This window comes from Gaeumannomyces tritici (genome assembly GCF_000145635.1).
Source record: "Gaeumannomyces tritici R3-111a-1 unplaced genomic scaffold supercont2.4, whole genome shotgun sequence".
Classification (NCBI taxonomy): domain Eukaryota; kingdom Fungi; phylum Ascomycota; class Sordariomycetes; order Magnaporthales; family Magnaporthaceae; genus Gaeumannomyces; species Gaeumannomyces tritici.
In genome coordinates, this window is record NW_008804548.1 from 2,514,051 (window position 1) to 2,529,419 (window position 15,369).

A 15,369-nucleotide genomic window follows, 5' to 3' on the forward strand; every position below is an offset into this window, starting at 1 on the left:
AAACACTCTTTATTGTTATTGCTGTTTTAATATATTTCCTAGTTTATAAATCCGTTATTCATTAAAAAGCAAATGTGGTAATAAAAGTAAAAAAATGAACAAAAAATAAAAGGAAAAAGCCTTAAAAAAGTACGTTGCGAGGTTTGTTCCACCAATTTCTTTTTTAAAGCGACAGCATCGTATTCACACTGCACGCTTTCCCGCAAACCCGTCCCTCGTGCCAGCAGCTCCCTCCCTTGAAGGGGTCCACATTCAGTCCTCAAGTGGAAGGCCCATGTTTGTATCAGCCCCACGTTGTTTTCCGTCAACTTTCCTCGCGCTAATACGAGATGATTGGGCTTCGCCCGGCACATCTTTCCCCAGCGGCACTCCTCCGCCGCCTAGGCACCTCATTCCGGGCGACACTAACAAGCCGAGATGGCGGCCGATTTTATCGGCGCTCACATGCTTGTGACCCTCCGGGAGCCTCCAACTACTTTGCGGGGCGTGGTTAGAGACGTAAAGTCGGGCTGTAGCCTGACGCTCTCAGACGGTTTGTGTTGCCACACTCCCCCGTGGAGCGGGCCCCCATGATATTCCATTGACCCGATACCCGATGATTCGCCGCTAACATCTACGGCATCCCGTAGTATGGTCTGCCGACGGCAGCACGTGGCTCCAATCCTACCTCACGGTCGAGGCCGCCAATGTCGTGAACCTGGTCGAGATTCCCACAGCAACGCCGCAGTTGGAAACTTCCGCGGCCGATACCAGGAGCACCGCTGCCTCCACGTCCATAGACAACCAAAATGCCGACCGTCCGTCTGTGCCAGCATCACCGGCAACAGCATCACGACCAGCAATAACGCCAACAAAAACAACGCCGTCTTCCCAAACCCAACTACCCGCGCCATCCATCGCACCACCAACCTCAACATCGCCCCCTGGAGTGCCCTTTAGAGACCCCGCCATAATCGCCGTGGGGAAGCCGCCGCCAGCCGTTACAGCGGCCCGTCCCAGTGCCAGAGGCAATGAGGGTACCAAAACGGCGGCACGACAGGGCACGCCAGTCCAAGCAACAACAGGGACGTCGGCTGCAGCGAAGTCGATGGTGGGGAGTGCGGTGAAGTCGGCATTGGATACGCCACGGATATCGGTGCACGGCCCGGATGCTGTGGTCAGCGACGTGCCACCGGTCGACGCGGAGCCCACAGCCCATGCTCCGGGAAAGAAAAAGAGCAGGCGGCCACGTGCGAACAAAGGCGGCCGTATGGCCACCACGCAGGAATATATTGAAACCCCCCAAGACACTATCAGCGGACAGGCTGCGGCCCATGGTTCCAAGGGCTGGCGGCAGACGCCCATGCTAGAGGACACATCTTCTTTCCAGCCATTCAACGCACTTAGGAAAGGTCGAGGCCGCAAAGCGAACGCGCTGCAGCATGAAAATGGGTGGGCTTCAGAGGACGTCACCGACGTGCAGGAGCTGGGAGAGTTCGATTTCGAAGGAGGCCTGGCAAAGTTCGACAAACACACACTTTTCGACCAGATGCGCAAGGATGATCAGGTGGATGACGCGCATCGACTAGTGTCTCACAACAGACAACCGAGGCCCAAGCCCGGTACATCTGGTGGTAAAAACCTCCACTACTCCGAAAATGTCCTAGACGAGCCGGCCGCTAGCACAAGCCTGAAGGTGGAGCTCCCACATGACTTCTGGAACAGCGAGGCGGACACGGAGCGGCCGAGCGCGCGAGACGCAGGAAGTCGCCAGAGCTCACGGAGAGGGGAGAGCAAGATGCCGGCCACGCGGAGGTCGCGATCGCGCAAGGCCAGTACCGCTGCCGCAGCAATTACTGCCCCGCCCCGCACAGGTTCGAGCGGCGTTCGTACCCCAACCTCGGGAAATCGGCAGCGTCGCGGGCCGGCCGCAGTCCAGGGGCCTCCCGATAGCCTAGCTAGCGGCGGTGACCGGACCCAGCGGCCGACGGGTGGCGTTCCAGCCGCGCCAAGCCTTGCTCTCGTCCCAAGTCTCCGCCGCATCGAGACCGTCTCGGCCCTTCAAATGCTCAACCTGGAACTCATTGCACACAACGACGTCGGGCTCACTGAGGAAATGATGACGGAAAACGCAGCGAGGGGCGTTGCCGAGGTGGCCCTTACTGCTCTCGCGGACCCCGCCGTCCGGCTCAGGTCGGGCGTCAGCGGCGGCGACATCGCGGCGGGGGCAGTGGTTGTTCTCGCTGGCAACAACAAGTCTGGGATCCGAGCCGTGGCTGCAGCACGCCACCTTCGCAACAAGGGAGTCAACACGCTCGTCTGCGTGGTTGGCATGGAGAGGGGCGAACGCGATCTCCTTGAGGGCATGCAGCAGCAGCTGAGGTTGCTTCGCAACCTTGGCGGGCGAGTATACGGCAAGAACGAGCTCCTTGACCATGTTCGCAAGCTCAGCATCCCTACGCTCACCGTCGACACGCCGCGCGGCGCGCTCGTGCCGAACCCGCCTGCCGTCACGCTCATCGTCGACGCGCTGCTCGGCCTGGCGACGCCCTTTGACGAGCTGCGGACTGGCGAGCAGGCGACTGTCTTTGAGCTGGTCGAGTGGGCCAACCGGAACGAGGCCTTCGTCCTCGCCCTTGACGTACCCACAGGCATCGACCCGTCCACGGGCAATATCAGCATTGTCGACGGGAATCGCCTCTACGTGCGGCCTCGCTACGTTGCCGCCCTGGGCGCTCCGAAGAAGGGTTTGCTTGAGTCCATGTCCTCGGGCGCGGCGGCTGAGGGTGATGGGACTGTGGCGCAAGCGCAAGCTCCCGATGACTTCGTCTCCGACTGGAAGCTCTTTATAATCGATATTGGTCTCGGCCCTGCCGTTTGGAAGAAGGCAGGCACCAAAATGCGACGCGGCATCGATTTTGGGCGCAGTTGGGTCGTGGAAATGCGTTTCCTGGTCGGAGATACGGAGCCAGCAGCGTGACGCCGAGGGATTTATTCTGGCAGCCAACCCTGAACAAGTCCCTCATGTTTACGTCACAGGCAGGCGAACGAATCTATACATTAATGTCTCTTTCCGCGTGACTTGTCAAGACCAGGGTAAACCTGTGGTGTAGGCATTATTAGGTGGTGGGCGTAAGTGTGTAGGCGCCTGCTGCAAATGCAATTGCCTTGGGCTCAGTTGGCAAAAAATGGAGGCTGGCACGCCCACCACACAAAAATGGCAGTTCCTTCGAGGGACAGGAACAGGACTAGGTACGGAACCAAAAAGAAAAAGAAGAAAATACGAATAAAAATACGAATAGCATTAGGAATGGTAATAGGGGGAAAAATAAGAAGAAAGTATACGGCACCAACACTTCTATGCACTTAATCTTTAGGACCTCCGGTAAGACTGCTGCTTTTTTAGTGGGCGTGGCTGCCCGGTACTTGAAAAGTTGACTCTACAAATATCGGGAATGTAGGCCGCTTAATTAGGTTTAGTCTGGGTGTGTATAGTCCACCCCTTCGAGAAACATGCTTCGATGTACGTATCTATATCACCCTAAACTTCGAGACTTGGAAATGCGCCAGGGGCTGCTTTTCACTCTCTGCCCGTGGGTCGCCGCAACTAGCTGCCTCGCCTCCGCGGGAAGAAAATCCAAGAAGGTCGACAGCGAACAAGGCTCTGTCTGCCGAATTTGGAGAGATATCTGTAATAGGAGGGGAAAAAAAGATGTAGCAAGAACAAGGAGAAGGGGGCGAGCAAGACTCCCTTCGAACGGCAAAACGACATCTAAGAATATATAAATGCCCCATCTGAGGCATCACCGCCGGCGAAGCCTTCCGGCAATTCCCGCATCGGGAAATTATGGCGCGTCCGGCGCTGTTCCGGCTTCCCCGATGCCGGTACTCGCATTCTCTGCCGCTTTGGCCTCATCAGCAGCCGGCGGATCCCCTTCGGAGACGTCTGTGGCCGGCTTCGCGTCCGCCGTCGGGGGCGAGACGGGCGTCTCCACCTTGGCGCTGACGGCGGCACGGTTCAGCTCCTCCTGCCGGTCCAGCTCAGCCTCGAGCCCGGAGAGGAAGTCCGGCCCTTCATCCTCGTCTTCGACGACCTTGGTAGGCTCGAGCGGCGGCGATCGCGGGGGCTCCACGGTCGCCTCCGGGGCGACCGGGGCCGTAGGGGCTGCAGGGGTGGCATCTTCCATCTTCGTCTCCACCTCTTCATCAGGTCCATTTGATTCGGCGGCTGCGGGCGCGGGCGCTGGCTCGGCTATTTCCTGACTGGGCTCTATAGCAGCGGCTTCACCTGCTGGCTCGTCAAGCGCCTGTACAGCATCCACGGACCCCTGTGCAACCGCCTCGCCTAGCCCGCTTGGCTGGTCCTGTATCTCTGGTTGCGCAGGGTTACCCTCCACAGGCACTACGGGGGCATCCGGTTCCGGTAGTCGATCTTGGGATGCGGGTCTCTCGTCTGTTGACGCCGTTGGAGCAGGTTCGTGTTGTGTAGGCTGAATTGAAGGGGGCGTGGATGATTTGTCTTCCCCCGTTGAGACTGGTCTGCTTGTGATCTCCAATTCCGAGACCTGAACTTCGTTTGGAGGACTCGGGGCCGGTACAGCGGTGGGATTCGGGGCTGCGTCCATGGGCAGGTATACCTCCATAGCTGAAGGCTCGGCCGCCTGGCTCGCCTCAGCTGACGGCACCGTAATGGAGACTGCAGGGACCATCTCGTGGTTAAGGGGGGTAGCGGCAGCGATCGGCGCGGCCGGCTCTGGCTCCGACAATTGCATTTCATCTGAGCCCTCTGACGCCTGCTGCGGTTCTGCTGAGCTCCCAGGGGCAGCAGCTGTTACGCCAATGGCGGCAGGTGACTGCGCAGGCGACGGGCCGGCCGGTGATGCCAGGGCCACGTTTTTCAGAGGGCTCCCTTCCATATGCGGCGGAGCATGCGCGAGCTCCATGTTTAGGGGGCTCGGAGATAACCGTTTGTGAGACTCTGGCTCATCAATCGAAGTGATAGGGGGTGTGTCGCTGCCTCCCTGCGATGGTATAGATGGCGTGGCATCATCGCCTGCCGTCACCTGTTCGTCCAGGGCCTGCATAGGCGTGTCCTGGCTACGGTCCGCAGTGTCACTTCCAAGGTCCATATCCACGTCCCCAGTGCCTTCGTCGCCCTCTTCTCCATCATCACCCTCATCGCCATCCTCGTCGTCGGATGGTGGAATCGACTGGTCCATTGGTTCGCTGTCGCGCCGGTGCGAGTCTTCAGGCCGCATGCCTGCAACTATGGGCTGTAACATTCCGCGTCAGCAAGGACAGGGAGAGAATCAAACAAGCGGTAATATTTTAAAATGTCGCCGAAGATGCTGCGCCATCCTACCTCGTTTCCCGGCTGGCCGTCTTGGGGAGCAGCGGGAGCAGTGTCGGTGCTTGCCCCATCAACAGGGGGCCTTGTGCTGGAGGGAAGCGGGAGCCTGCCCTTTTTGCGTCCACGGCCGGGGCCCTTGGGCTTCCTACGCGGTGGGGGAGGCTTCCTCCGCGCCGGGGTCACCTGCTGTGGCTGAACGTCTACGGGCGCGACCGGGGCGGGGATGACGCTGGTAGAGACGATTTCGCCGTCGACGGGCTGTCCCTCGCTCAAAGTAATTGTCTGTTCGTACGGATTCCCAGCGGCATCGACGCGCCGGATGGTAGCGCGGGTGATCATAGGTCCGGTAAACTGCAACACCTCGGCCTTGGGCTTGAGCGTGATGGTGTCCTTGCGCCGCTTGGCGAGATGCGAGACGCTGGCCCCCTCGGAGGTCCTGGGCACCTGTTTCCACACCTTGACCGTGTAGCCCTTGTCGGCAACGTCCTCCTTCTTCTCCCCCTTCTCCAAGGCGGGGTCCGGGTCGGCGTCGTCGTCGTCGGCGGGGGCCGGGCGCTTGTACAGGCGGCCGGAGCGGGCGGCGCGCAACAGCTCCTGGCTATGGGGCGGGAGCAGCTGTGTGTCCTTCGGCATGCCATAAGGCAGTTCAACGGCCCAGATATCATTGCGCGTTTGCGCCTCGACCTGCTGCGGGGGTGTGACATTCACCCACTCTTGCCTCCACTGGCGCACGGGCAGACCTAGGTGTGAGAAGGGCGAGTCCGTCAGCTTGAGCGACCTCGGCCGCCGGGACCAGGTTTTGCGGACGGATAAGCGCCGGGGTTCGTCGCACCTTCGAAATCATCGTGCTCGGGGTAGGCTCCGCGGTTGCCACGGCGGGTTTGGGCGTTGGTGCGATACTATATGGCGCAGGATATTGGTTTTGTTAGTACCTGGAGCTGTCCGCGCAAGAGATTTCCGGAGACGCGCGACGGCACAGTGCAGGCGCAGGGAGTTTCATTTTCTTACGCCCGGAGCCATCGCGACAAAAGGATGCCTATTTATCGCCGGAAGTTGCGGGAGGCGCGCGACTGTGTTGAATCGGCAGGAGGCTTAAAGTATGTATGCATTCAGGGGTGTTGTGTTTACAAGGCGGTATTTCGGTTGTCAATTCCTCGACGCCTCGGAAGCCAATTCAATCGCAAGCGTGGCGGCAAGAGACGAAATGCGGGCGGCGCGGTTGGCGACGTGCCTCGAGGCCCGGACCCACTACTAATAATAAACTAGCGGGCTATGATTGGTAGGCTTGGGTGGGGACTGCCCGTGCCCGTCCCAGATGGGCGAGGAACAGCTGCTAAATTTGTCGATTGTGAAGAAGAGAGGAATACAATGAAATTTGATGCGAGTTGCATGGCTGCCCGTGTATTTTGGTCCAAAACATTGGCAACTACAAGATGCAGCATTCCAGGGCAAGTCCGGATACCCTTATGTCTAAGTAGAAACCCCAGGCAAACAACTCCATGCCGTCAGCGTGCGGCCGACCCGACCCCTTGATTGCTCCGTCATCAGAAGGCTAAATTATATCTAGCTCAAGTATTAATATGCCTAGTCTGCCATTAATTGTTAGATGAATGAGGCGAAACGAACGTGGAAATAGAGTGGCGAGGTAAACAAGGGGCAAAGAAGCAGTCATGCCTCAAATGTGTCAGGGATCTGACAGCTGCCTGAGGAGTAGACCATAGAAGCCCTAGTGGGATCCCCAACGAGAAATGTCACTGACGACACCCCGTAGCCATAAAGTCAAGAGAGGCAAAGTTCGTGTTTATAGCCCTCTTTTGTCATATCGTTTCCACCAGGCAACATTCAAGGGGCATTAAACCTGCGTGTTGTCCCGAGTTCAGTCCCAGCTGTTGGACGGCAACCACGGAGTCAATAATAATCGGCAAACTGCATATTAGTAAACAGAAGTATGCTTACCCGGTTGGCTTCCCGCGAACGATCTCGGCTTTGTTCCCAGACTCTTTTCCCTGCCAGGGTGACACGCCGCTATCAGCATGTGTGAGAAGTAACGCTGTGTGAGTTGGGAACTTACAGAGATACCGGCCTCTACTACCAGCCTGTCGAGTTGGTAGAACTGCCCGAGAACAGTTTGTCGCTGGAAGTTGTTACCATACTGACACACTCATGAGGGTGCCGACAGCGGATCAAGAAACCAGCTTACCTTCATCACCTGGAGCTCCCGCAGTCCCTCCTGAACCAGTTCCTGAACCCGTCGAGGGTCGCTGACCCCTTGATTTTCACGAAACGCATCCCGTGTCCGCCTCTTGGCATACTCTCTGAAGTTATATGCCGCGAATTGGCCACTCTGCCTCAGCAGCTGCCGGAACTGCTCAGCGCGCGCAGGCCATGTGGTTAAACTCGGCCGAATTTCTTGAATGGACTGGGGGCAGTGGGTGCAGCCGGGAGTTGTCGACCTACCAGGGACCTGACCTGCTGGGCCGACTCGCCCTTCAGCGCTGAGACTGCCGACATGTTTGTGGTTGGTTATTGAACAAACCCGACGAATCCGGGCGGACTGGGTGTGAGGAAGAGTCCATGGGCGAGATTTACCATCCAAATGCGCTCTGGACGTCACTCGTCCATTTCTGCCAGCCCCGACCGCCCACTATTCTGTTCCTTGCGCTCCACTCAGAGCCCGCGCCCGATGTGGGTTTATTGGGCAGGACTAGGCATCACTCGCCAGGGCTGTCCAAAACCTGACGTTCCCTGTATCTGCATTTAGCCCATGTTTTCAGCCTTTGAGAAAGGGGACGTCTATCCCCCAACTGCTGCCAAAAGGGGGACAAATAACCCATTCATTACTGTCTCCCACTTGTGTGGCAGCGACTGCGTCGCTAGACAATGCTCGCTAGCCGTCTAATCGAGTCGTTTTATTGTTACAGACGACTCCTTCTCCAAGGCCGCCAATGCAACATGTATATCAGTTACATGGTGCTCACTGCCTATCGGCCCGTTGCTGTGATCCAGTCCGCCGTTGGCCTTCTCTCCATGCCGGTGGTGGACACTCTGCCTGTGACGTTGCAAGTCCATTTCGGCACACTGCTTCGAGCAGTATGAGGTCAGCGTTTTTAGTTGCTCCAGACAGTGGGTGCAGAGCATAGGCAAGCCGCTGCAGTCCATTGCCCCGTCCTCGACTCTCAGCTGCGTGCAGTCATCACCAGAGGCACACACATGTGCATCATCAAGGTGTGAGTCCTGGGCATTGTAGTTATGATTAGCATTGGGACGGCGATCCAGTTGAGAGGAGAATGTGAGATTGACAGAAAGAGACCTTACAAATGCGTCGTGGTAACATGCAGTGGAGCAATACACCATAGGCTGCCAGCGGTTATCCAGGCCAGCTCGGATTTGGCAAAGCGGACAGGAGAAAAAAGACTTGATGTCAACAGTGGTGTGACAAGCAGCACAAGCAGGAACCGCGAGCGAAGGAGCTGGGGGCGGAGGCGGCGCGGCTGCTTGCCGGTCCTTGGTCTTTCTACTTTTCGCGGCCTCGTGGGCGCTCTGTGCCCGCCTGAGCTCGTCCAACCTCCGCCGGTGTTTCTCCCTCAGATCCTTGTTTGCCTTGTTGGTGAGGGACCGCTCGAGCCTGCGCTCCATAACAACGTCGAGAGAGCTGCCTTTGCGGAGCCTTTCCAGCTCCTCCTGACAGCCCATCGCAGAGCTATCTTTGTAGTCAGAAAAGAAGATCTTTTGTATGACTTGGAGGGTCTCGACGGCCGGAAGAGCCTCGGCGCCCGTTAGCTGGACGAGACAGCGGTCGACATCTTCGGAGGGAGCGGGAACGTGGCCGAGAGAGTTCCGGATCTCGCCCAGCACGGTGCTTAGTACAACGTTGCCGCTGTCCATTTTGTGCAGCAAATGCACTTGACCAGAGTCCCTGAGGAGGTGCCTTATGACCTGCGAGCTCTTGACTGTTTGAACGATGCGCGCCTGCCGGCCTTTGATGGCGCGCTCCTCGATCTCGCGCAGTGCGAACCTGCGCTCCCGTGCCTGCGCAAACAGGTCGGAAACATCCTTGGGGAAGGTTGCTTGCCCAGAAAAGCATTCGGCATCCGGCGAGGAAGCGTACCGGCTATGCATCCGCTCGAGAACCTTCCCGTAACACTCAACACACTCAATGACATGTCTGTGGTTGTGATTCCGGCGGCAGTTTTCTTTTATGGCCTCCACATCGCCGGCGCATAAGGCCTTCTGCCGCCTGGCTCTCGCCAGGTAGTCCCAAATTTCGGGCATTTGTGGCAAAAGCGATGGGTGATCCGGCGATTTGAGGCGCGCCCCCCCGACGGACAGCTGTGGTAGGGTGGGAGATCGGGCGGGCAGCTGCTCGAATCGGATGCAGCAATTCAGGCGCTATAAGACGCTTTTTGATCGGCCTGGTTAGAGTAGTAGGATTCAAATAAATCGGGTGTCGCATACCGCTTTGGAACGAGGAGGAGGAGGCGGCGGCGCGCTGAAGGTGCGCTTCCTGGGCGCGTGCTGGTTACACTGATTGAGTACCCCAGTGCACAGGCCAAGGTACCCAAGCATGCACTTCAAAAGTGGGACCAAGCCAGTTGAGGCTGCCAGCCAACGCGACTTCAGCTCTCCCAGACACAGGCCGCTCCACGCATTTCGCACCATGGAAAGAGCCGCTCTCCGCAATGTAAACCTCGTACATTCGTCAAATTCAAAGGCTACGAAACCATAGGTTCATTAACCCCCTCGAAATTGAAATATGGTATGTATGGCAACACTGTCATGGTACACTTTCCTACCTAGTCCGGCAGCTGACGATGTCAACAGGCGGACAAGCTGCGGTCACAGCAGGAGCTGGAACGTCTCCAGGCCAAATACATTGGCACAGGGCATCCAGACACTACCAGCTGGGAGTGGAAAACAAACATCCACCGCGACACATACTCAAGCATCGCTGGTCATCCGCCTCTTGCTGCCTACATGGCGCTCGCTCAAAATGAGCCTGTCGCCAAGGTTCGCGCAGAGATGATACGGGTGAGTTGACGTGCCTGGGTAGCCAGGTCGCCAGCAGAGTCGGGTTAGAATAGGCAGAGCCGTAAAGTGCTAACATTGTTGGTCTAGAAAATGATTCAACCGTGCGGCCCGCCCCCAGCTCGTGAGGGCGAGGACTCGGTGGTTCAGCAGTGACACAGATCGGCGACTGAACCACCAAGTGCAGATCTCTGTATAGCAGGCAAACACCACTTGAAGTCTCAGCTAGCTCGAGTGCACATAGTCCGAGAAATGCTTTTTCAGACCCATGATACAATAACCGTAGCCCATATCCTTGCCGTCCTGAGCATGGCTCGCGAGTTGCAAGACATGGGTTGGGACCATCTAGCTGGAGCATGCGCAACTCGCGCCGGTAGGTCGCGTCTTGCGGGAGATGCGGATACGACTGGGGAAATGGCCGCCGGTAGAAAAATACAGGGGAGACGGTGAGGGAAATGGATATCTTCTAATATAATCCATCCCAGCACACCGTATGCTACTACTGCATATATCAACGCTCATCTCCATCGTCTTCATCTTCTGCGCCGTCTGCATCCCCGTCATGTCCCTGGTGCCTCTCCGCCTCCGCAGAACCTTCGCGACGTGGTGGTTTCCTCTCGGCGATTCGCAGGCTCGCATGAAGCTTCTTCTCAAGCTCGTCGTTCGCAGCAGCTCCGTAAACCTCCCTTGCTATGTTGGCAATAGCCTCGTGTGTAACTTCTTGCTTGCCACGTGGGCCAACGTGCCAGGTGACGGCATCATCGTCACTCTGGGGATTCCTCTCCACCGTCTTGACGACGTAAGCCTGCCTGATGAGCCTCTGCAACATAGCTTCGGTCTTTTCGAGGGGAGTATTGACGTTTGCGTTCATGCGCTGCAGATATCTTTTGAGTTTGTGGTCGCTCAACTCGCCACCGTTAAGTGTTATGATGGTGATGATGAGCGAATACAGTCCGACATGGATCGCCTCCGCATCGGAGCTCTGGATCTTCGACGGGGGTATGATAGCCGCCGACCTGTAAGGCTCGGGTATTGTAGTGACAAGAATATATGAATTGGAGCTTGCCGCTCCTTTTGTCTGTGACTTGGCCACTGTTGGGTTCGGTTAGCAAGCAGGGTCACCGGTGGGCCAGGGATAGGGATAAGAACACACCTCGCCTCTGTTCCTCCACTGAGAGAGTGGATTTGTCGCGGACGGGGAGTTCAACCATCTCCATGCCGAACACTACCTGCAGCTGCTTCTGGGCTCCCTCAAACACTTTCTTAAATGACCGGCCATGGGGGCCAAGAACTAGTCGGGAGAGACGGCGTTGTATCAGTGACTGCTAGCATTGGTGGACTGATGCACAGCTCGAGACCTCCTTACCTTTCTCCCGAATACCCTCCCTACGTATTGTGGTCCTTGAATACTCGCAAGCAAGTGCGTACCTCACGAGCTTCTTGACAAGCTGTGTTTCTGTCGACTCGTCACGCTCGCCACGTTCGTCGCCATCGCCATTCATGCTCTCGTCATCATCGCTGTGGTCGGCTTCGTCGCGTCGTTGCCGCTGTCTTGGCCGTTCGTGCGCGCGCGTATCGTCGTCATCCTCTTCGATCTTGGGTATTGTGAGCAAGGAGGAATCCACAAATCAGGATTGCCAACTTGGTAGGAGGGAGCTTCAAGACTTACATGCCGAGGACGCCTTTGAAGAATAGGCATGTTCTCCGACGAATCCGCAGCGCTACCTTGCAGGGAACCAGGCAGGATAAGATGACAGCCGTTCAATACCCAAAACTCGATGATGAACGATTGCGAATGGCCAGGATTGATGTGTGTAGTCACGGGGTGCTAGAGCAGGAGACGCGACGCGGGGAAATTCAGTGGTTCTTGGTAGGTGGGCCCGCTTGGAGTGATGCAAGTCTGGCTGCCAGGTCCATGCAGCCTAGAAAGGTTTAGCGCCAGGTGTAAATGCGTGGTCCCGCCCGGCAGGCAAGGAAGAGATGACATGGGGCTGGACATGGGTACAATGCGGGCAAAAAAAAAAAAAAGGCTTGAAGACTCGCCATCGACATGACCTATAGACACCCATCCAATACGGTTGCGGCCCGAATCCCCTGGCTTTGCGTCCTAGATTTTCCAGGCGTACCTATGCGGATGCTCCAATACTCCAGAATAAGGCGAACCGTGGAGTACTGGGCCTTTGAGCGGCATTATATATGGCTTGCTAGGGCCGGTCACGACACCCCTCCTTCTCGATTCGGAACCCCGCGTCCAGCTTGGTCTTGATGATCCGAAGAGGGACCACCGCTGGCGGCTTCGTCTGCCTCAGATGCCAATTTTGGCCTCCCCGGGCTAAATTTCAATGGTCCTCCGCGGCGGCATGGTATGCACAAGTCAGAGGCAACAGCACTGCCGCCGATGGACCTCCTCGCGACGGCGCCCATAAGCGAGACGCCAATGGAGATAAACCCTCGGTAAACGGCAGCCCTCAACAAGCCCCAGGGGCGCGCCGATCCGACGGAAGGGTCTACACCACCAGAGGCACCCTCGTCCAGCCAAGGATTGAGGGGCTGGATTTCGACGTGTTGGGGAAGCGAGGCGAGACGATTGTTATGATGGATCTGGGCAAGCGCACGAAGCGAGAATTTCCACCTCTAATACTGGAAGTTGCCGAGGCTGAGACTGGCCTCGAAGACGACCAGGACATCTGGGGTTCCGCCCTTGACCTGGAGGCTCCCACTACCGAGGCTGAGGTCCAGGCCAACATCGACGAGCTGCGGCCCGCGGATGTCCGCATTCTTATCCAGAGAGACTTTGATGTCATTGTCGATGCCCTCAGGGGAGGTTTCACCGTGGCGCAGCTTGTCAGATACATTGGCGCCAACCGCAAGGACATCGGCGCCAACCGGAAGCACCGCGCCTCTGTTGCCACCCCCGCGGCCGATCCGGATGCCCCATGGATCCTGCAGCGGCTTGCATGGGAACCTCAACCCCCGTCGACGCAACAGAAACCCGACACCGGCAAGAAGTTGCTTGTTAGCGAGCTGATGCGTGTGTGCTGGGGCATTTCAATCCAGGAGCATGTGGATGGCCCCGGGTATATGGACATCTTCCTCCGCGATCCCGAATTCTCGCTGCTGTTGGTCGGCAATATGAGCTGGCTTCAGGTCATTTCGCGCATATACCTGCGTAAGGTCGGCGGCCGAATAGAGCTGAGACGGTCCAGTCGAATGCTGCGAATATATAGCCCCAAGGCTATCGCTGATACCATCCTCGCTGCCATAAATCAAGTCCTCCGCACGACCACCACTCAAACCATAGACCTGCGCCCCATAGCACCAGGAAAGATCCCTCACGAATCTCTCGAGCGCCTTGGCCAGCTGACCAACTCACACATCCGCCAACGCGTTGCGTCCGGGAAGTTTGACGTCTCTTGGATCGAGAGGAATCGTCCAGAACGAGACCAGACCTTTGAAAAAACCCGAGATGTTGTCTTCCGACACCTGATGAGCGCCTATGGAAGTGACGCCCCTTCGCTGTCCCTGCCGATGGCCGTCGTCGGGCCCCTACTGGAAGGTCCTGAGATGGCAAGACTCGTTTCCGAGCGTGGTCTTCAGAACCTGTCACTCCCCTGGAACGCCCCATCCGGATCATGGGCCCGGTTCGTTCGACCTGTCTCGTCAGCCACCACAAAATCGGCCGATGTGAATCTACCACCGAACCTTGTCTCGTGGTTGATTCGCCCTCAAGGCGATGATACTCGGACACCACCCCCACAGCCGTCAGCGACTTCCGTGTCAGACCCGACTGGTCTTCCCACTATTGGTCATTGGGCGTTGGCAAAAACCTCTACGCATGCCATATTTGGCCATATCCTTCATTGGACCGAAGAGAACGATGTCATCTCACAGCCAAGCACAATCCTGCCTTCTGACACATCTTCACCTCGGATTCTGTCTACGACCACTCCCCCATTGTTTGGTCGGGCTTTCTCCAAGGCCGCGTTCTGCGGGCCCACCAGCAGCCAGCTAGTTATTCGGCTGGTCCCCTCACCCAACGGCAGCGCCGCTGTGCACGCGCCGACCCTAGAGCTCCGCGTTCGCATGATCAACAGTTTGGTCGCCGATATAAAATCACTCCGTGCTCTTCATAACACGTACGATTTCGACCTTCTCCTACCAGATCACCCGGTGGACGCACGCATCACTCAGAAGCAGGTCTCGGAACTACGACGCCTGGGAGATCCACTAGATGCGCACCCCGTGGTTCTGCCGCTGGTTGACTTCCTGGGCCAGTCGGAAATATCTCCCGCCGAGGGTGTCTTCAAGACCCCGTCCCTCGTCAAGGGCATGACCGTCCCAGTCCGCCTCGGCCACGGCGCCGCCCTTGGAGCCGGCGACGAGTCGGGCCTGCTGACGCTAGACTACCTCTTCGCCGGCCTCGAGGTGCGGCACCAGGCCGTCACCTCTTTCCGCGACCGAAGCCTTGCGTACACAACCATAGTATCCGATGGCTTTACCCCACAGAGAGTCGAGGTCTCCATGCAGGCATCGCCGTGGCGGGAGCCGAATCCGTTCAAGGAGGGCTCTGAATATGTGGCGGAGAGGTTCGTGGCCGACGTGCTGAAGGTGGCCCAGGGTAACATGTTCCAATGGTTCTTGTGAGCATCGTATCCACCGTGTATATCTTGCGCTTAGATGCATATTGCACCCGCTGTGCTTGCCTAACTAGAGGTATCTATGTAGTCTCTGTTCTGTAAAGTGTACTATTTTGGGGAATTCTGGCGAAATGACCCATACTTCATCTAGCTAGATAATTGTAAGATAATTGTATACATACCTGCCTTCTCCCAAGCAACGCCGCCTTCGCACAAAATGCTGTTGAAGATCCTGATCACGTATGTACGGTGCTAGCTATCAAATATTATGACCTGTATGCATGCTGGCCCTCCTATTCTAAGCTATTCCTTTGCTCCCACAGCAATATGAATGGGTTGCTCCCAAATCTGCTTCTTGATCACACACCCAAGCCGCAG

General features: G+C 57.2%; 8 protein-coding genes across 8 annotated transcripts in view; 4 read left to right on the forward strand and 4 right to left on the reverse strand.

Annotated features, from left to right (window-relative positions):
- The window catches only part of GGTG_08246 (hypothetical protein), a gene marked incomplete at both ends in the record, with an annotated part of 2,078 nt that extends 2,013 nt beyond the window's left edge, over positions 1–65 (forward strand). The window contains one exon of the mRNA XM_009226085.1: positions 43–65. Coding sequence (XP_009224349.1) covers positions 43–65 — 23 coding nt within the window. The remainder of the gene's footprint in view (positions 1–42) is intronic.
- Positions 66–137: 72 nt separating this feature from the next.
- GGTG_08247 (YjeF_N domain-containing protein) lies at positions 138–3,055 on the forward strand. The gene is made up of 2 exons (XM_009226086.1): positions 138–532; positions 630–3,055. Exons 1-2 carry the CDS (start codon positions 418–420, stop codon positions 2,957–2,959), a joined length of 2,445 nt encoding a protein of 814 aa, XP_009224350.1. The 5' UTR covers positions 138–417; the 3' UTR covers positions 2,960–3,055.
- A 282-nt stretch (positions 3,056–3,337) lies between these two features.
- On the reverse strand, positions 3,338–6,501 carry GGTG_08248 (hypothetical protein). Its single transcript, XM_009226087.1, has 4 exons — positions 6,338–6,501; positions 6,162–6,228; positions 5,342–6,069; positions 3,338–5,252 (listed from the first exon to the last, which is right to left on the reverse strand). The coding sequence occupies exons 1-4, from the start codon at positions 6,347–6,349 to the stop codon at positions 3,825–3,827; spliced, it is 2,235 nt and encodes a 744-aa protein (XP_009224351.1). The 5' UTR covers positions 6,350–6,501; the 3' UTR covers positions 3,338–3,824.
- A 39-nt stretch (positions 6,502–6,540) lies between these two features.
- GGTG_08249 (hypothetical protein) lies at positions 6,541–7,980 on the reverse strand. Its single transcript, XM_009226088.1, has 5 exons — positions 7,787–7,980; positions 7,530–7,694; positions 7,401–7,463; positions 7,286–7,335; positions 6,541–7,215 (listed from the first exon to the last, which is right to left on the reverse strand). Exons 1-5 carry the CDS (start codon positions 7,838–7,840, stop codon positions 7,206–7,208), a joined length of 342 nt encoding a protein of 113 aa, XP_009224352.1. The 5' UTR covers positions 7,841–7,980; the 3' UTR covers positions 6,541–7,205.
- Positions 7,981–8,224: 244 nt separating this feature from the next.
- Positions 8,225–9,601, reverse strand: GGTG_08250 (hypothetical protein; the record flags this gene model as incomplete). Its single annotated transcript, XM_009226089.1, has 1 exon — positions 8,225–9,601. One exon carries the CDS (start codon positions 9,599–9,601, stop codon positions 8,225–8,227), a length of 1,377 nt encoding a protein of 458 aa, XP_009224353.1.
- Positions 9,602–9,951: 350 nt separating this feature from the next.
- On the forward strand, positions 9,952–10,940 carry GGTG_08251 (splicing factor 3B subunit 5). Its single transcript, XM_009226090.1, has 3 exons — positions 9,952–10,085; positions 10,151–10,357; positions 10,445–10,940. The coding sequence occupies exons 1-3, from the start codon at positions 10,083–10,085 to the stop codon at positions 10,508–10,510; spliced, it is 276 nt and encodes a 91-aa protein (XP_009224354.1). The 5' UTR covers positions 9,952–10,082; the 3' UTR covers positions 10,511–10,940.
- GGTG_08252 (hypothetical protein) lies at positions 10,358–12,191 on the reverse strand. Its single transcript, XM_009226091.1, has 4 exons — positions 12,024–12,191; positions 11,721–11,949; positions 11,508–11,645; positions 10,358–11,446 (listed from the first exon to the last, which is right to left on the reverse strand). The coding sequence occupies exons 1-4, from the start codon at positions 12,051–12,053 to the stop codon at positions 10,866–10,868; spliced, it is 978 nt and encodes a 325-aa protein (XP_009224355.1). The 5' UTR covers positions 12,054–12,191; the 3' UTR covers positions 10,358–10,865.
- A 177-nt stretch (positions 12,192–12,368) lies between these two features.
- GGTG_08253 (hypothetical protein) lies at positions 12,369–15,203 on the forward strand. The gene has a single exon (XM_009226092.1). The coding sequence runs from the start codon at positions 12,620–12,622 to the stop codon at positions 14,996–14,998; it is 2,379 nt and encodes a 792-aa protein (XP_009224356.1). The 5' UTR covers positions 12,369–12,619; the 3' UTR covers positions 14,999–15,203.
- Positions 15,204–15,369: the final 166 nt, after the last annotated feature.

Bases quoted from the DNA above. Each gene is read 5' to 3' on its own strand.
- GGTG_08253 (XM_009226092.1), top strand. From the start codon at position 12,620: ATGATCCGAAGAGGGACCACCGCTGGCGGCTTCGTCTGCCTCAGATGC.
- GGTG_08252 (XM_009226091.1), bottom strand. From the start codon at position 12,053: ATGCCTATTCTTCAAAGGCGTCCTCGGCAT. The intron at 11,950-12,023 runs GTAAGTCTTGAA...ACAATACCCAAG, and splicing joins TTCAAAGGCGTCCTCGGCAT to ATCGAAGAGGATGACGACGA. The intron at 11,447-11,507 runs GTGTGTTCTTAT...CGAACCCAACAG, and splicing joins AGTGGAGGAACAGAGGCGAG to TGGCCAAGTCACAGACAAAA.
- GGTG_08247 (XM_009226086.1), top strand. From the start codon at position 418: ATGGCGGCCGATTTTATCGGCGCTCACATGCTTGTGACCCTCCGGGAG. The intron at 533-629 runs GTTTGTGTTGCC...GGCATCCCGTAG, and splicing joins TAGCCTGACGCTCTCAGACG to TATGGTCTGCCGACGGCAGC.
- GGTG_08249 (XM_009226088.1), bottom strand. From the start codon at position 7,840: ATGTCGGCAGTCTCAGCGCTGAAGGGCGAGTCGGCCCAGCAGGTCAGG. The intron at 7,464-7,529 runs GTAAGCTGGTTT...AACAACTTCCAG, and splicing joins GGGAGCTCCAGGTGATGAAG to CGACAAACTGTTCTCGGGCA. The intron at 7,336-7,400 runs GTAAGTTCCCAA...TCACCCTGGCAG, and splicing joins TAGTAGAGGCCGGTATCTCT to GGAAAAGAGTCTGGGAACAA.
- GGTG_08248 (XM_009226087.1), bottom strand. The intron at 6,070-6,161 runs GTGCGACGAACC...TCTCACACCTAG, and splicing joins CGAGCACGATGATTTCGAAG to GTCTGCCCGTGCGCCAGTGG. The intron at 5,253-5,341 runs GTAGGATGGCGC...GGAATGTTACAG, and splicing joins ACGGCCAGCCGGGAAACGAG to CCCATAGTTGCAGGCATGCG.
- GGTG_08251 (XM_009226090.1), top strand. The intron at 10,358-10,444 runs GTGAGTTGACGT...TTGTTGGTCTAG, and splicing joins TTCGCGCAGAGATGATACGG to AAAATGATTCAACCGTGCGG.